The sequence below is a fragment of the Mesoplodon mirus genome (assembly GCF_964341445.2).
Source record: "Mesoplodon mirus genome assembly, chromosome: 2".
Classification (NCBI taxonomy): Eukaryota; Metazoa; Chordata; class Mammalia; order Artiodactyla; family Ziphiidae; genus Mesoplodon; species Mesoplodon mirus.
Window position 1 is genome coordinate 120,730,296 of NC_138977.1, and position 17,723 is coordinate 120,748,018.

Sequence of the window (17,723 nt, forward strand, 5' to 3'; positions counted from 1 at the left end):
CCCTCAGGGCTGAGGGGGGCCCTCGCCAAGCGGAGTTACACCAGGGCAGGGTTTGCAGAAGCTCCCGGAGCAGCTGGAGGTGACCTGGGTCTGGGGGGTGGGTGGGCATGGCCGAGGCTAGAGGTGGGGAGGAGAGCCTTTGGTCTGAGGGCTCAGAGGACTGGCCTCCCAGCACAGGCAGGAGCTGGTCCAGGCTTGAACTGGGGAACCAGCGAATCCACAAACAATAAGATGGATAGATGGGGCAGGACCAGCAGAGCCTGGACCCAGGGAAAGCCTGGAGAAGAGAGGAGGGAACTGGGCAACGTGGTGTCTATTCGCCTCCAGCCGACAGAGAGGCTGGGGAAGAGGCCGGGAGCCAAAATTCTGGGTTGGAGACCCAGGGAGGCGACGTGTGCACAGAAGAGACACGGGATGGGCAAACACCAGTCAATATGCCTAGCTCTCCACCACTGCACACATCACAACACACACACACACCCTACTGCACACGTACATACACACAAAAACATACACACACCACACACATACACACACACCCCACCACACACATACACACACACCCCACCACACACATCACGTACCACATCACACACACAGACCATCACATACCACACCCCACCCACACCCAAACGTATACACATGCGTCACACCATACCCACACACCACTCATATGTACACACACCACACATGTGCACACACACCCCCACACACATCCTGCTACACACATACAGTGAAGGAAACCTTGTGCCAGGCAGCAAGAATGATCCCGTTAGTAGATGGCCTTCCTAGAACTGGGATACTCCATAGGCAAAAGTCCTGGAACTACTTGGACATCTGGTCAACCCCTGGTGTCACTTGGGGGATGAGTGCACTGAAGGGGAGAAACAGCAACCAGGGGCCACACAGGTCATGATCCTGCCACCCTGCCGGTCCCAGGCACCAGAGAGCTTAGAACACTTAGAGGAAGGTGCCCTGGAGCGTGGCTTGTGGGATCTAAGGGTGGCGCTGTCGGGAGGCCCCTTCTAGTTCTGTGGTCCCAAGATTCAACTCTTCACACCTCAGTTTTCCCACTGCCGTTGGGCCATTTTGAGATGATGCAGTAAAACCTAGTTGCACACTTATTTGGGGTTCAGGGCCCCTCCCCAAATTCACTAGTTTAATTAAAAAAACCTGTGCATTATGATTTGTCTAGATAGCGGATGTCTTCCACCACCTCTTGATACCGTCATTTTTGTGAAACATTTGTGGTCCTTTGAGAGCTGGGCTAAGACCCATTTCAATGCCACATCAACAAGCACAATCTAAATTTTATCTGTAATGCCCAAACTAAGTGCCTGAGGGGCAAGTGGACTGCCCAGTGGGAGAGCACTTTTCTCAGCCCAGACCTTCCCCTGGGCTGGGTGCATCTTTCTCTCAGTGCAGGGAAATCTGTGCGGCCAGGTGAGTTGACAGGCAGGTAAGGGACTCCTAGGGCTAGAAGGGTGCTTGTGGTCACTCAGGGCAGAGAGAGGAGTGAGGGGCAGCTCCCAGCCCAGCAGGACAGAGACCTGCCCAGAGGACTATGTCGTCCCTTGGTCCGTCCTGTCTCTGCGAGAGTCGTAGACTATTAGACGTGGGTCCAGGTTGACCCCGGCCAGTGCAGGTCAGGGCCCCACCAACACTGCTCCCGTGGCCACTCCCGCTCACCCTCAAGGCCTTGCCCTGTCTTCTCCTTTCTCAGAGTGAGTCTCCCTGACCATACAGGCTAGATCAGGCTTCCTGTTCTATCCTCAGGTTGCACACGACTCTTCTTCTTCCTAACGTGTATCCAAACTGCAAATAAATCATTATTTATGCAATTACGGATTAATTCTGACACTTTGCAAAACTGTAGGTTTCATGAGGGTGGCGACTGTGCCTGATTTGTTTCCAGTTGTCACCTCAGAGATGAGTCCCATTCTTGGCATGTATTCTAATAGGTTTTCCATAAATAGTTGTTGGGCAAATGAACAAAAGTGGTAAGAAAAGAATGGGTGTTGGGGTCAGACAGACCTGGATTCCTTCTGGGTGACGTTTAGCAAATAGCTGAGCCTCTTTGGACCTCAGTTTTCTCTCCCTAGGTGGTGGGTAGAGTAAAATTTATACTGCAGCCATGTTGAAAGATTTATATACCTGGCATGCAGCAGCTGCTCCATAACTATTAATTCTCTCTTCCTTCTCTTTTAGAGTTGAGAATACAGAATAATGCCTCTTCTTTCATTATCACGTTTCAATAAAGAGGAGCTCATGGGATTTCCCTGGCGGTCCAGTGGTTAAGACTTCACCTTCCAGTGCAGGGGTTGTGGGTTCGATCCCTGGTCAGGGAGCTAAGATCCCACATGCCTCGTGGCCAAGAAAACCAAAACATCAAACAGAAGCAATATTGTAACAAATTCAATAAAGACTTTAAAGATGGTCCACATCAAAAAAAAAATCTAAAAGAAAAAAAAAAAAGGAGCTCACAGTTCAATCTGCCCACTTCTACTTCCACTGTCTTCTCAAACCATCTGCGCCTGGTCCCTCCCTCATCTTTCCCTGAGGCCGCTCTCCAACTTGCCCATGACCTCAACCCACCTCCTCTTGGCCTTTGACGAGCGCTAAAGGGTTAGTAAATGATTGATCAAAAATGCTTTGTGTGGACACATCTCAGTACCAATGAGTCTAAGCCATTATGACATGCTGCTCAGAAGACCTCTTTCAGGCCATAACTCCTCACTTCTCAGAACTGCCCCCTGGCCTCTGGAACTCCACCTCGTGCTTCTTGCACTGCCCCCTTGGACCCCTCCTAGGCTGGCTGACTCCTATCCCATCCCCCCTCCCCCTGGATTTCCCTAGCGGCTCCTCTCCTCACTTTGACTCTCCCTGGGTAAAACACCTCCTCCCACTGGCCTTGGATTACATGCTGGTGGTACGCTTGTCTCCCGCGTCTGCGTCCCCAGCCTGGACCGCCCTCTGGAGCGTCAGAAACGTCTCCCCAAGTGCTCAGCACTGGGTTCCGATAGACACCTCAAAAGAAACCCATCCAAACTCAAACTCTGCACAGTCCTTCCCCAGAGCTCTTGTACCTTCCGTGTCCCTCTCGGGGGTTATTGGTTTCATCATTCTCTCAGTAGCCTGAGCTTGGAAATGTGATGCCTGTACCTTCTTCATATTTCCTCCAGACCTCCTATGACGGTATCGCTGTTAGAGTGAATTTTTTGAAGGAGAAGTCCAGCATCATGCCCCCCGCTTTGCTCAGAGGTCTTCAATCCCTCCCTCTCCGGGCGTTGCCTCTACCCTCCGAAGTGGTCTTCGGGCTCTAACCAGCATCCTTCCTTCCCTGTCACTCACTTTACATGGCCCAGAACCAGGATGGCATCTTGTGTGTCAACTCCAGTTCCTGCAGAGTTTGGCCTGAAACTCTGTGTCTGGGGGATTCTCGGTGGGGGGGTGCAGCCCAGGAGCAGCAGCCGTTTGGCTGCCATCACTGCCCCCTGCTTCCAGCCCCTGGGCTGGCTGGTGACCCCCAGACAAGCCCCATGCTTCCCCACCTCTGTTACTGTCATATCTGTCTCCACCCTTGAAAAGCGCTTCTTTAACCTCCAAGTCCAACTTATTTATCCTTCAAGGTTTGACTCGAGTGACAGGGAGAATCCTGAGACCCTCCCCAGCTTTAAGGGATTGATCTGTCTCACAATCTGAAAGTATTTTGTGGGCACCTTCCCACCTGTCTGAGTCTAGTTGGTGTCTAATGGTCTCCCCAGATAAATCACAAGCTTCTAGAAGATGCTTTTGCTTGGTTGTGTGTTGCTGCCCACGCCTGTCAGAGGTCCTCGCGTGGAGTGGGCGCCCAGTGGCTATTTGGACAACAGCTGGGCCGCTCAAGGCCGTTGGGTCAGGCCACCCCCAGGCCACCTGAGCGGGCCTTTCCCCTTCCCGCTGTGCCCATGAACCCGCACATTCTTGGGGCCTCTAAGAAGCACACCCCAAGGGGACTCCAGCCCAAGGCTTGGGGGTCTGGCCTCAGGCCAGCACATCTGGGGGCCGAGACGCATCACACCACCACACGGGACACTCCGCAACAGCCTCTGCTTGGGAGAACTTCAGTAAATGTGTAACTCGACCATGTACCGGCTCAGTCTGTCAGAGGCAACAGCGTGCATCGATCTCCCTGGCTTCCTGGATGGAGGCCCAGCATAAGAGTTGCCTGGCCTGGCGTCTGTCCCTCTAGGCGGGCAGCTGCCTGAGGCTCCCACCCCCATGGCCCGGCGCCGTGATGCAACCCCTCCCCCGAGCCTGAGCACAGGGCGGCCTGGGAACAGCACGGTCCCCACCCTTCAGACATAAATAGGGCCTCAGTGGCCCAGCCAGAGGAAGAGGCCACCCCCGTCTTGGGGACGAGAGCAGAAGGTAAGCGGGAGCCTTCTCCACACCTACCCCTCCCCAGCTCTCTCCCTGTGGGGGGCTTGTCCGCTGTGGGAAGAAAGCTGGGGGCTCTGTTGGGGGCAGGGGAAGAGCTGCTGGAAGGCCACGGCTAAACAGCACCCAGGACGCAGGCGCCAGGGGCCAGTGGTGACCTGGGCTGCGGCAGACATTAGCACTGAAGGCGCTGAGGCTGTCTCTTCCCCCAGGCCTGGGCTGTCCTTCCTCTGAGCCTACCCTGGGTCTCACCAGGGGACCTGCTCCCCTCAGCGACAGGCAGGATGGCCGAGTCCTCCGCACCCTCTGAGCAGGGCTGGGTCCTGCGGGGCTGGCCTGGGAGAAGACTCACTGGGGTCAACAGTCCACTGGGTCCTCTTCTGGCCAGAGGGGCAGCAAGGCTTGTGCAGGCACTGGAGCAGGCTCAGTGAGCCCGGGGCTGCGTCCGCACAGGGCTCAGGGGAGCAGTGGCCTCGTCTCCTGCAGCTCTGTTGAGGCAGTGCTGGCTCTGGTCCCAGGCTCCCTGAGCCTTGGTTTGCTCATCTATAAAATGGAACCAATGGCAACACCTGGCCTCCCTTGCTCAGGGACTGTGCTATAAATTAAAGCGCTAATACCACCTGAAAGTGCTTCATAAACTTTAGAATAAACGAAAAAGACACGGTCTTATTATTTTGACTCATGAGTAGTATAGATTAGTGCTTAAGAGTGTGGGCTGTGGAGTCAGGGGCTCTGGGTTTGAATACTAGATCTGTCTCTTACTGGCTGCGTGACCTTGAGCAAGTCTCTGAACCTCTCTGTTCCTCTGCAAAACAGCACTAACCCATTCATTTAGTCACTACTTGTTGAGTACTTGTTGGCACATTTTGGGGAATGTGGGACACATCAGTGAACAAAACAGAGCAAGAACCTCACTCTTGTGGGATTTGCATCCATTGTTTAGTGTGGCAGTACACGCTAAACAGAAGAAATAAAAGAAAAACAGTGATACAGAGTGTTGTAGGTGACCAGTGCCTTGGGGAAGGGAAAGGAGGGCAGGGGGGGGGTGAGTTCAGAGTGCCAGGCATGTCGGGGCCAGTCGCAGCATGAAATCTGGCAGCGGCGAGGCGTGGGCAGGAAGGTAGGGCTGCTGTGAGGGTTGGAGGACTTGATCCTTGAAATCGCTAGAACAGCGATGCTCCTTATATACGCCTTAGCTGCCGTCCTCACGATTATCCTTACACATGGGGCCCTGAGAAGTAGAAAAGCCTAGGAGGAGGGGCTGGTGAAGGGGGAGGCCAAGGACGGGTGGGTGGAAGAGAATGGAACCCAAGGAGAGGGCGTCAGGCCAGGCCGGCCGGGTGCGGACTTAGAACCAGGGCTGCAGCCACGGACCACAGTGAGAGCCAGAAGCAGCCTCGGAAATCACCTGAAACGGTGCTGTGCCTCCAGGAAGCCAGCATGGGGCTGCGATTACCTGCCTGGCCCCCACCCGGGACCCTCAGGCCTGTCACTGAAGGAGTGCTCCACGCTCGGGCCCCAGCGGTTTCCCCGACGACTTGACTTACTGTGGCCTTTTATATCCTTTTACACGAGACGTCAGCTGGCAACTTGGACCCGCTTAACAGGAAGGCCTATGAAGAGGGGAGAATCTTCTGTCCCTTGTTTCCGTGTCATGTGGTTCCTCGTGAGAACAGTGGGTTGTGTCAAATGCCTTGGAAGGAGGGGAGGCAGGGGCTGAGACCAGAGGTCAAAGTTCCCTTGGCAACTCGGCGCCTAGAGCAGGGCGAGCACACAGTGCGTGGGGGCTGGATGCCGAGAGCAGGTGCAGTCAGCACGCCTGGGGCAGGAATGCACGCTGGCCGGCCGGGCATGGGTTTGCAGGAACCGTCCAGGCCTCAAGGTGACCTGGAGGCGGTGGTCACGTCCCACAGCTCCAAGGAGGCCCAGGCCAGCTCTGGGAGGGCAGCAGGGAGGGAGGGGAAGGCTGAGCAGTAGCCTGCTAGCACAGCACACACCCCTTCAGAACCACGAGGGAGGTGTCATGTAAAAATGGCTAGAACTGAATGAAGCCGTCCAGGCAGCATTTGTCCTCTCCGTGAGAACCATCACAGAATAAACGAGCAGAGCTGGCCCAGGGGCCTCCTGTCCCAGGGCTTCGGCCCACTCCCGTGCTCTTGGCCAGAGGTGAGACTGGGGCAGAATCGCATGGCTCTTGAGCCAGAAGGGTGCTGGAGACTGTCCCGCCCGCCCAGGGTGACCCGTGTCTAGGGAGAGGTTCTAAACCATTGCGGCACATCCGTGTCGCCTGGGAGAACGCGACACAGATGAGTGAGATCCGGCTGTTGGTGGGTGGGGCTTGGCAGGGTGACAGAACTCCTCAGTGATTCCACTGGCAGGGAAGAGGGAGCTGGTGTGGGCTGGACGCAGGTGAGGGATGCCTGGGCTTCCCCGGGCTGAGCCCACGGTGCTCAGTCCCAGCTGCATGTTGAGACCACTGGGAGACTAAAATCCCCTTCCCAGACCCCTCCCCAGGGCCACTTAGCTAGCATCTCTGGGGGTGAGGCCCAGGTTTTCACAGTTTCTAAGGCTTCCTGGGTGAGTCCCTTGAGCACCGGGGGAGAGTAAAGTAGGTTGGAATCGGTGGTCTGTTACATCCTTGCTGTATGACCTTGGGAACATTTCTCCACACCTTAGAACTCCCCTTTGTGTGTCTGCAAAGGAGGGAAACAATTCCTTCCTTACGCGATCGTGTAACGGTTAGATAGGATGATCTATGGGAAAGGGCTTTTGTGAACTGCCCCATACCGAATAAATATGAGGTCTCCATTCTTGGATTATACACCATACCTGGGAAACGAGGGGAACATTCCCCAGAGGATACTACACAGCTGGATTGTTCTTGCCAGGCTGACTTATAACACAGGAAAAACCTCTGTGTGTGTTAGTCTTGTACTCCAAGCTGGTTTACCACCTACCCTGGGGCTTGGAGGCCCACAAAGGCCTGCTGTCTGCCCCACGTTTTGTTCTCTGGGGAAAACTGATAGCCATAACCATGTGGGCATATTAGCGCCGTGGGCTGCCACAAGTACCACACGCTGGGGTCTTAAACAATGGAAATCTATTTTCTCATGATTCTGGAGGCTGGAAGTCCAAGATCAAGGTGTTGGCAAGGGTGGCTTCTTCTGAGGCCTCTCTCCTTGGCCTGCAGGCGGTCGGTCTCCTGGCCGTCTTCTCCTTGTATTTTTGAGCGGCCCTCCCTCTGTCTGTGTTTTAATCTCCTCTTCGTATAAGGACACCAGTCAGATTGGATTAGGGCCACCCTGATGGCCTCATTTAACCTACACTACCTCTTTAAAGACTCTGTCTCCAAATATAGTCACTTAAAAAATTTTTTTAATATTTATTTATTTTTATTTTTTTGTTTTGGCCGCGTCGGGTCTGAGTTGCAGCACATGGGATCTTTCGTTGCTGCGAGTGGGCTTCTCGCTAGTCATGGCGCGTGGGCTTAGTTGCCTCACAGCGCGTGGGATCTTACTTCCCCGACCAGGGATCGAACCTGCGTCCCCTGCACTGAGAGTCGGATTCTTAACCACTGGACCACCAGGGAAGTCCCTAAATATAGTCACACTTTGAGGCACTGGGGGTCAGGACTTTGTTGACGAAAATAATCAATAAACAATCTATATTAGGAATAGAAAACTCTTTGATTTGAGCCAAACGGAGGACTATAGCAGGGAGACATGGATACAGGAAGCACTTGAATTGGGTTCTACCAGGCAACAAAATAGAGGAGGCTTGTAAAGGCAAAAACTGCAAAATTACATAAGCTGTTTGTCAAGAATTAGGATTGGAACTGGCAAGAAGTAAGGGTGTTTGTTTAGCAAGGGTTGGTTGGGGTCCAAAAAGGTTGCAAAGTTACAAGGGGAGACCTTGAGACCATAAGGTTGCAGCTGGCAGCTGCTAGCTGATATTATTTTGAGAATGGCTGGTGGTGTCCTTGAGTCTGATAGAGTTCAGAAAATTCAAGTTCTCAGTGATGCAGGAACATGTCTGAAACCACATCTGCAGTGGCCACCCAGCTCCATTTTGGATAAGCCAGAATGACTTCCCCATATCTCAGTATGTAAACATTTCTCCCATCAACTTCAACATTTGAATTTTTAAATTTTTGCATAAATATCATGATACTTTTTTACTCAAAGTGTTCCTTTCAAAATAAGTTAAAATGTTTCCATATTACTCTTCTGTTAAACATGTAATTATTGACTAAAGCATCATATCACTAATTAGCACAAGGTAAAAATAATATAAGCTACTCACATTCTTGAAGAAAAATGCTTGCGATATTTTGTGAAAACATTTGTTTACATTTTTTACTTGACTTAATGAACCATTTCATATTTTTTCTTTAAAATCTACAAATGTCTTCATATTCAGGCATCCTCACCACTCTAAACTTTAAACAAAACAAAACCCAAACCCAACCCCAAAATAAAACCCCACGAAAGCACAACTCAGCCCATGACAGTGCAGTTTGCACCTGGATCATATACATAGATATTTTCCACAGAGCTTTGAACCACTTCCTCTCTGACATTTGTAAGACATGGATGGATTTCTCCTGTGCTGACTGGTTGTAGGGAATATTGCTAGAGGGCATTCAATAATCCTCTTTTACCCTTCACAAAATATTTCAGGGTCCGCAGAAGTGAGCACCCCGTCAGAGATGGCTCCTGCTGGCCTGAGCCTGGGGGCCTCCGTCCTTTGCCTCTTGGCCTGGGCTCGCCTGGCCACTGCAGACCGGGTGTATATACACCCCTTCCACCTCCTTGTTTACAGCAAGAGCAGCTGTGACCAGCTGGAGAAACCCAGGGTGGAGTCACCCCCAGACCTGACCTTCACACCTGTCCCGATTCAGGCCAAGTCGTCCGCCGTGGACGAGCAGGCCCTGCGGGAACAGCTGGTTCAAGCCACCCAGAAGCTGGAGGCCGAAGACCGGCTGCGGGCCGTGAAGGTGGGGATGTTGCTCAACTTCATGGGCTTCCACATGTACAAGATGCTGAGCGAGACACGGACCGCGGCCAGCGGGGCTGTACTCTCCCCGGTGGCTCTCTTTGGCACCCTGACCTCTTTCTACCTGGGGGCCTTGGACCCCACGGCCAGCAGACTACAGGCGTTCCTGGGTGTCCCAGGGGAGGATCAGGGCTGCACCTCCCGGCTGGATGGTCACAAGGTCCTATCCGCCCTGCAGACCATCCAGGGCCTCCTGGTGGCCCAGGGTGGGGCCGGCAGCCGGGCCAGACTGCTCCTGTCCACGGTGGTCGGGCTGTTCACGGCCCCTGGCCTGCGCCTGAAGCAGCCATTCGTGCAGGGCCTATCTTCCATCACCCCTGTCACCCTCTCCCGCTCGCTAGACTTGTCCATGGACCCAGATCTCGCTGCTGAGAAGATCAACAGGTTCATGCAGGCTGTGACGGGGTGGGAGATGGGCAGGCCCCTGACAGCGGTCAGCCCAGACAGTACCCTGCTCTTCAACGCTTACGTCCACTTCCAAGGTAAGGCCAGCCCTCGGGGGGGCTCTGCCCTCGGCCAGTGCAGGAGGGTGGCAGTTCTTTGTATGGACTTAATGTCCGATGTCTCAGTTCAGCTGAGCAGGGCTGGGCCTGGAGAGGGGCAGGGTGGTAGATACGGAGAAGTACCTGGGGCCACCCTCACGGAGGACGAAGTGGCTGCCCCACTGGGCTCCTTGGATGGCACTGGCCGAGCATCTGCCTCCCCTGCTGCTGCCCTCCTATGTGCAGCTACTGCACTGCATCCTTTTACTTTCATCACTGAATCCCCTCGTGATGCGGTGAGAGGTGTGATTTGCCTTTGTTTACCAGTGAGGAAACAGACTCACAGAAACAAAGGGACCGCTCCCGATGGTAGAGCCACAAGCGGGGGTGCCGGGTTCTAAACTCACGTCTCGTGGCCCTGTGGCCCAGCTCCATGCTCAGAAGGGATGGGTTCCTGTCTCTTGAGAAGCTCAAGGGTTCTCGTCCTTGAGAAGGTCACTGTCCCATGTAAAAATAACCAGTTTGCTTACATCACTTTCATATTGGGAGAGGTTATTATCAAAAAAAATCCCTAAGACACAGGTTGTTCATTCATTCAAAAACAATCGTTGAGGATGTAGTACTTGTAAGACTCTGAGCTGGCGCCTCAGAGGGGACAAGCAGGGAGGCTGCACAGGCCCCGCCCTCAACTTGCTGACTGTGGTTTACCAGAAAGCTGGATCCCGCGGGCCAGTGCCTCAGCCCCAGAGCTGCAGGTAAGGTGCTCTGGGAAGGTGGCCCAGGGCTCAGCGCACTCGGCAAGGGGCGTCACCTGGGAGAGGACAGAAGGAAGGCCTGGGAAGTGGCACAAGGCTGCCGGTCAGGGCAAGGAACCAGAACAGGAGCGGCTTTGTTTGGCCCGAGCTCAGAAGGAGAGAATGGGACCAGTGTTAGGCAAGGCCACAATGATGGGTCAGGGCCAGGTTTGAGACTTTGGATGTGATGCTGGGAGTTTGGAGCTGTGGGTGTCTGGGAGCTGAGTGGCAGACTTTCTGCTCAGAGGTCATCCCTGGCCTGCACTGCGGGGACTGGAGGCCGGGAAAATGGTTGGAAGGTTATGCAATCGCCCAGCAAACTCTCCTGGGAGCAGGCCCTGAGGTCTCAGCTCTGTGAACGGAGCGGTGGGCTGAGGAGGGCTGCGCGTGAGGTGCTATCAGGACGCACAACCTAGCAGAGCCGAGAGACAAGGAAGCAGGTGGTCGGAGGGCAGGGCCGTGGGGACAGGGGAAGGCTGAACAGAGTGTGGTCCTTTCCTTACTCTGACAATATCCTGGAAGGCTGAAAATCTGCAAAGAAAAGGCCTCCAGCCTGCCTTTGGGAGCAGGGGGAAGGTGCTAACCCCAGGAGGGCTCAGGTCCCCGCGCTGACAGGTCCCAGGAGCAGAGTCCAGGCAGGGGCCATGCAGCCAGGGGTGGCTGCACCCCAAGGAGGGTGGAGGGGGCCTGTGAGCTCGGCCCGCTGTCCCTAAGAGGAGCCTGGAAGGAGAGCTCAGTGCGAAAGGCCTGCCCCCCAAAAGGCAGAGGCAGAGAGCCAGTGGCGCCAGAAAGGGCCACACCAGCTTTCCTAACCTGGCGAGACGTCCTGAATCTCTGGATGAGGACAGGGTGCTCTGGTCTCAGTGGCGCAGAGGGCAGCGGGCAGCCACCTTCGTGTCAGACTTCCGTATCCTTTTTGGAGGCAGCATCCTTCTTTCCCTCTTAGTTTGCCGGGGGGAAAATTTAGTCCTTCTCTCCCTATACACTAGCAAGCCTCCTGCCAGGTCTGTGGGCCGGCGTGGAGGTCCCCTGGGGAGCCAGAGGACGGACACTGCAGCTCCTCCTGAGCAGCCCTCCCGGAAGCCGAGCTTGTCTGTAGACACAGGGCTCCGAGGGTGGAGGATAGGGCAGAGGCTGGGTGCCCTGGCCACTCCCTCCTCACAAGACCCAGGCTCCTGCCCCCAGCTCCCTCCCCCCTCTCTCCTTGGAGACCTCGGGCTCAATAAAAAGGGACCCCTGACTCATTTAAGTCGCCTCTGCTCAGATCTCCAAGTGCCAGGTGCCCCGGGGCCACTCTGCGATGGGCTCATCTCTCAACCTCACCTGTTCTCCCAGGAACAACCACACACTGGGCTGTTCAAGGGGACTGGGATGACCGCAGAGGGAGGGATATGCTGGTGCGCCCCCAGGTGCCAGCGCCTTCAGCAAGCTGCTCAATAACAGCTGAGCCGGCTGGCAGCTCAGCTCCGCAACCCCCATGCCACAGCCCGCCCCTGGGGGTGGCAGGGGACAGGGAGGGCTCGCCCCCCTCAGGGCGCAGCACAGAGGTAGCACGTAGCACTTCCGCTCACATCCACTGGTCACCGGATTGTCTGTCTGTCCCTAGCAGCAAGCAGTACCGAGAAACGTGAAACGATTCCGTACGCTAGTGTAACGGTGGACACGTCATTGAGTGTTTGTCCAAACCTGTAAAACGTCCAGCACCAGGCGTGAACTGTGTGAACTCTGGAACTCTGGGTGACGATGATGTGGCCACGTCGGTTCCTCAGTGTTACCCAACGTACCGTCTAGCGGGGATGCTGGTCGTAGGGGGGCTGTGTGCTGGGGAGGGGGCAGTAGCGGACATATGGTGAAGACCTGCACTTTTCTCGTAATTTTGCCGTGAACTTAAAACGGCTCTAAGAAATAAAGTGGTTCTTCTGGTTTGTTGTTTGTTTTTTAAAGTGAGCATGGCAGAGCCCAGGCTTGGGGCCAGGAGAGCTCTGGGTCTGAGTTTACCTGGTTATTAGCGTGGTAGGATCCTCGAGCTGGTTTCCTTTGTGGGCCTCAGGTTGGGGCCTGGTGTGGACTACGCCTTCAACATTGGCAGTTGGTGGATTTTGCAGGAGGAAGAATTGATGGTCGGGGGTCCTGGGGCTGGTGAACTTCGGGGGCCAGGAAAGTACAGAGCAGCCTGGAGCTGGGGCAGGGGCGAGGCTTTGGCGGGGAGGGGGAGGGGGAGGGGAGGGGAGGGGGAGGGGAGGAGGAGGGAGGGGAGGGGGAGGAGAGGGGGTTTGCGGCCCAGCCCTGCCTCCCGACTTCCCTCTCCCGACTCTTCCCTTCCTGTCTCCTGCTGGGTCCCCAGGAAAGATGAAGGGGTTCTCCCTGCTGCCGGGGCTCCAGGAGTTCTGGGTGGACAACACCACCTCAGTGTCGGTCCCTATGCTCTTGGGCACCGGCACCTTCCACTACTGGAGCGACACCCAGAACCACCTCTCCGTGACCCGTGTGCCCCTCAGCGCCAATGCCTGCCTGCTGCTCATCCAGCCGCACCGTGCTCCCGACCTGCGGCAGGTGGAGGCCCTCACCTTCCAGCACAGCTTCCTGACCTGGATGAAGAATCTCTCTCCCCGGTACGGCTCCGGGAAACTGCTTGGACCCTCCTGGGCTGCACCCCTGGAGTGGGGAGCTGCATGGACGGCTCTGCCCGGGGCAGTGGGGGGCACAGGTGGGCACGGGTGCAGTGTGGGCCGAGCCCTGGGTACCCAGCGGGTAGGGTGGCGATGGTGCCTGAGCACCCTCCACCTGCCAGTGCTCCCTCCATCCGTGGACCCAGCTCTTGATTTCTCTTCTTTCTCTGGGTGCAGGAGAGGTAGGGGAGGAGGAGGCCCGCTTTTCCCCATGCTTCCATTTACCCACAGGCTTGGGAGGCCCACGGTCAATATGCCCTCTGAGAGGGGACCTCTGCTGTGTGTGATCCGCTGCATTCCAACAGCTTCCTGGGGACTGACTTTCCAGGAGCACTGGGACCCCTTCAAGAGCCTTGGGAGTAGGCGGGCTTTCTCGGGGTGCTACTCTTGACTCCAGGACTCCCCTAGTTTGCTGCCTGGGCCATCTGTTCCTCTTCCCTACTGCGACGGGAATAAAGTAATTCCCCTCCACTGGGGCATCAGACTTGCTTACGTATCAGGCCCAGAGCAGCGGGTCCAGAACTCTGTTCTGAGACAGGCGCCAAGGGGCACAGAGGGCCTCCTGAGGGCAACTCTTTTTAAGTCATTTTTTAAAAATTATGGTAAACACATAACATAGAATTTACCACCCGAGCCATTTTTTAGTGTATATCTCTGTGGCATCAATACCTTCAGATTTTTGTGCTACCAACCATCCCTCTCCAGAAACTTTTCATCTTCCCAAACTGAAGCTCTGTCCCCATTAATCACTAACAACTCACTTCCCCTCCCTGCAGACCCTGGCGACCACCCTTCTACTTTGTCTCTCTGAATTCGACTCCTCTGTGTCCCTCCTATAAGTGGTATCATATAGTATTTGTCCTTTTGTGTTGGGCTTATTTCACTAAGCATAATGTCCTCAAGCCTCACGCACGTTGTATCATGGGTCAGAATGTCCTTCTTTGAAGCTGCATAGTATTCCATTGTGGCATCTGCCACAGTCTGTTTATCCATCCATCCGTTGATGTACACCTGGGTCACTTCCACCTTTTGGCTGTTGTGAATAGTGCTGCTCTGGACATGGGTGTACTGTCAACCCTGTAAGGGTTTGGTGCATCGCTGGAAACATCTACGGGCTCTCAGGGTTGCCCAAGGAAGGCAGAGGTAGTACATGGAGGTGAACTGACTTGACATAAGTGACATGCCCGGCACAGAGGCTGACATGGTGCCTTCTCCCCCTCCCACGGGGAGCTCACCACTGAAAGGTAGTCAGTAAGAAACAACGCGTTACTTTAGAGGACAGCGTTTTAAAATTAACCAACGAGTACGCTTTCAATGCAGCCAACCTAAAAAAGGAGTAGAAAAAAGAATAGACAACTATTCACATCAACCCCCAGAGAGCACTGTTGTTAAATACTGCACATACCTCCTACAGAATTTCAAAGAAAATGAAGGTTTTTTTAATTGTATTTGTTGCTGAAAATTTTCCCGAGACACCCTAGATGGGTGAGGCTGGCAAATGCCCCCTCCTTCGGGGACACATGCCACCTGGCTTCCCAGGGTCTTCCGTGAGTCCAGTGTGGCCTGGGGCTTCACAGCAGGAGCTTGGTAACCGTGTGTCATCTCCCCAGGGCCATCCGCCTGACAGTGCCCCAGCTGACACTGAAAGGGTCCTATGACCTGCAGGACCTGCTTGCCCAGACCAAGCTGCCCGCCCTGCTGGGCGCCGAGGCGAACCTGGGCAAAATCAGCGATGCCAACCTCAGAGTTGGAAAGGTACCGTGCCACCGGCGTCCGTGCCTGACGTGGGCTGTGTGTGTTCCTGGAGTCGGGAGGCACGGGTGGGAGGGACACAGAGGCAGCCCAGGGGCAGGTGGAGAGAGAGGAGGGCGTGGCCGGGCAGCTGGGGGCCCAGGGTGGCAGAGAAGTGACCAGAGCTCTCTGAGGCTTGCCAGGGACAGCTGGAGAACGGCCAACCTCTCCCCACATGTTCTGGGCTCTGCCCCGCCTGCCCAGCCTCGGGTCCTCCTCAGATCCTACAGCAGGGTTGGGACCAGGACCCGGGGAGCAGTGCCTCTAGGCCGGCTGCCGGCCCTGCCACACGGCTCCTGGCTTCAGGGATGCACTTAGCAGTAGACGGACGGTCCAGGGGCACAGGGGGTGACGGACGCCCGCAACCGAGAAATGCCTGCACGCTGGGAGGGAGGGGAGGCCAGGTGACTCACAGTCCTGGGCCCCGAGCCCTCTGTGCCGAGTTCGCAGAGAGAAGCACCTGCCAGGGACAGCAGGGGAAGGTGGAAATGGGCGGGTTTGGGGGACACTTCGGGGAGGAACCGTCACATTGCGTGAGTCGGGCCGAGGGCGGGCGGGCAGGCTGGAGAGTGGTCCTCCCCCAGGCCCGGGCCTTCAGGAGCGACCCCCTGGCTCGCTGCTTTGCAGGTGCTGCACAGCGTTCTCTTTGAGCTAAAAGCAGACGAGGGAGAGCAGCCCGTGGAGTCCGCACCACAGCCGGCTGGGCCCGAGGTCTTGGAGGTGACCCTGAACAGCCCATTCCTGTTGGCCGTCTTGGAGCGAGACTCGGCCGCCCTGCACTTCCTGGGCCGCGTGTCCAACCCGCTGAGCGCCGCGTGAGGCCTGCCGCCCGTGTATCACCGCCGGTGTCACCACCCGTCCCCGTTCTCTTCCACGGGGTCCACCTGGGGCCGAGAGCGGCCGCTCCTCCTGGGAAATGCGCGCTGTGTCCCATGAGCATCCTTCTCGGGTGGCTGGGGGGATGCAGGGCCATGAGCCCGTGTTCGGTACAGGCCACTGCTCCTGAAAGAGCTTGAATACACCAGCTTGTTTCTGAAACCGAAAATAGTTTCCTTTTTCATCGAGGACAGAAATCGGGCTCTAAAATTAAAACATCCCTTTCTCATTGCCCCAGGCTCACCTTTGGCTTATTGAGTGTGACGATGACCTGCAAGTGGTTCACGATGCGTTCCTTTCTCTGGGTTTCTGTTTTTCTTTCCCCTAATACTTGCGGTTTTTGAAAAACACATTACAAAAAAACCCACAAGCGTCTGAATGTACGTTAGACTGTAATCCCATGGCTGACTATCCCTCCGTTATTAATAAATGTCTTTCAACAATAAGCAAAAATGAAAAACTCTTTCACTCGGCAGCAGCAGGACAAATGTGTGCAAGGTAGCTGACAGGCTGTACGGACAAAAGGGCCTTTTAGGCTTTGGAGCCGTGTCTGGATGGGGCTTTCATGGAAAGCACAGGCTGTCCTCAGCCTCATCTGGACAAGTTCCAGGTGATGCTGACCAGCTGCGCAGAGGCTGCCGGGAAGCACTGGGCGGCGGACAGCCAGCGCTCGTCCTCCTGGACACCTCCCAGGATTGCTGCTCACACAGTGCCTGGGGTTGGAAGATGGAGAGAGAAATCTTCACCCATGAACGTGGGCACAGCCCTCTCTGTCTGCTGAGTGCCTGGCTGTCCCCCAACTTTCTAAATCTCAGGCAGAGCCCGAGAGGGAGGTGGGCCCTCGCAGGCTGGCCCATGCTGCTCGCCCCGATCTGTGAAATGCACGCAGAGCACCTTTGGTCCCTGCCTTCCATGAACACTGAAAGGACTAAGCTGTCTTGAAGCGTGGCCACTATCCATAAGGGCCAAGGAGCAGGGGAGGGAGCCGGAGGTTTGAGGGCTGGGAGTGGGCAGCATCTTTGCTCTGCTTGTAGGAGCTGCCCCGCCCACCCCAGACTGGGCCCCTGCAGCCGCTCTAAGGGCCCGGCTCTTCCAGACAGAACTGTGGCGACGGGGTGGGCGTCTGCTCCTCAGACCACCGAGGCCAGCAGGGGACAGCAGCTCAGCTTCTCTCCCCACACGCCCAAGCCCCCCTCTGTAGTCTAAACACCTCTCCCTAATTTCGATGTCAGGGGAGACCACTGTCCTTCCCAGCCGTCCAGTCTGCTGCACCGGGCACATGAGAGGCGTTCCAGAGATGGGTGGCGGGGCAGGAAGCCCAGCTCCAACACTTACGAACTGCTGTGTGCCCCAGATCCAGCTACTTTGCCTCTCTGGGCCTCCCTGCCTTTATTTGTAAAATGGGAAACACCTGAATGAATAACTGAACAATAACCACCAATACGTCAGTGGCCCTCAGTCCACACAAAGGTCACGACCTCCCTGTCTGGAAGTCCTGCTCCACAAAAGTACGGCAGGAAGGGGGGTGCCTATCTGTGCGCAACTGTGGCAGGCTAAGTAATGGCACCCAAAGACACCCAGGTCCCAATCCCTAGAACCTCTGAATGTGACCTTAGATGGCAAAGGGGGCTTTGCAG

At 55.6% G+C, this 17,723-nt stretch overlaps 1 protein-coding gene across 1 annotated transcript; it reads left to right on the top strand.

Moving 5' to 3' along the window:
* The first annotated feature begins 4,310 nt into the window (after window positions 1-4,310).
* Window positions 4,311-16,598, top strand: AGT (angiotensinogen). The gene is made up of 5 exons (XM_082630993.1): window positions 4,311-4,410; window positions 9,099-9,956; window positions 13,095-13,362; window positions 15,030-15,174; window positions 15,838-16,598. Exons 2-5 carry the CDS (start codon window positions 9,128-9,130, stop codon window positions 16,027-16,029), a joined length of 1,434 nt encoding a protein of 477 aa, XP_082487119.1. The 5' UTR covers window positions 4,311-4,410; window positions 9,099-9,127; the 3' UTR covers window positions 16,030-16,598.
* Window positions 16,599-17,723: the final 1,125 nt, after the last annotated feature.

Bases quoted from the DNA above. Each gene is read 5' to 3' on its own strand.
- AGT (XM_082630993.1), top strand. From the start codon at position 9,128: ATGGCTCCTGCTGGCCTGAGCCTGGGGGCCTCCGTCCTTTGCCTCTTG. The intron at 13,363-15,029 runs GTACGGCTCCGG...TCATCTCCCCAG, and splicing joins ATGAAGAATCTCTCTCCCCG to GGCCATCCGCCTGACAGTGC. The intron at 15,175-15,837 runs GTACCGTGCCAC...GCTGCTTTGCAG, and splicing joins CCAACCTCAGAGTTGGAAAG to GTGCTGCACAGCGTTCTCTT.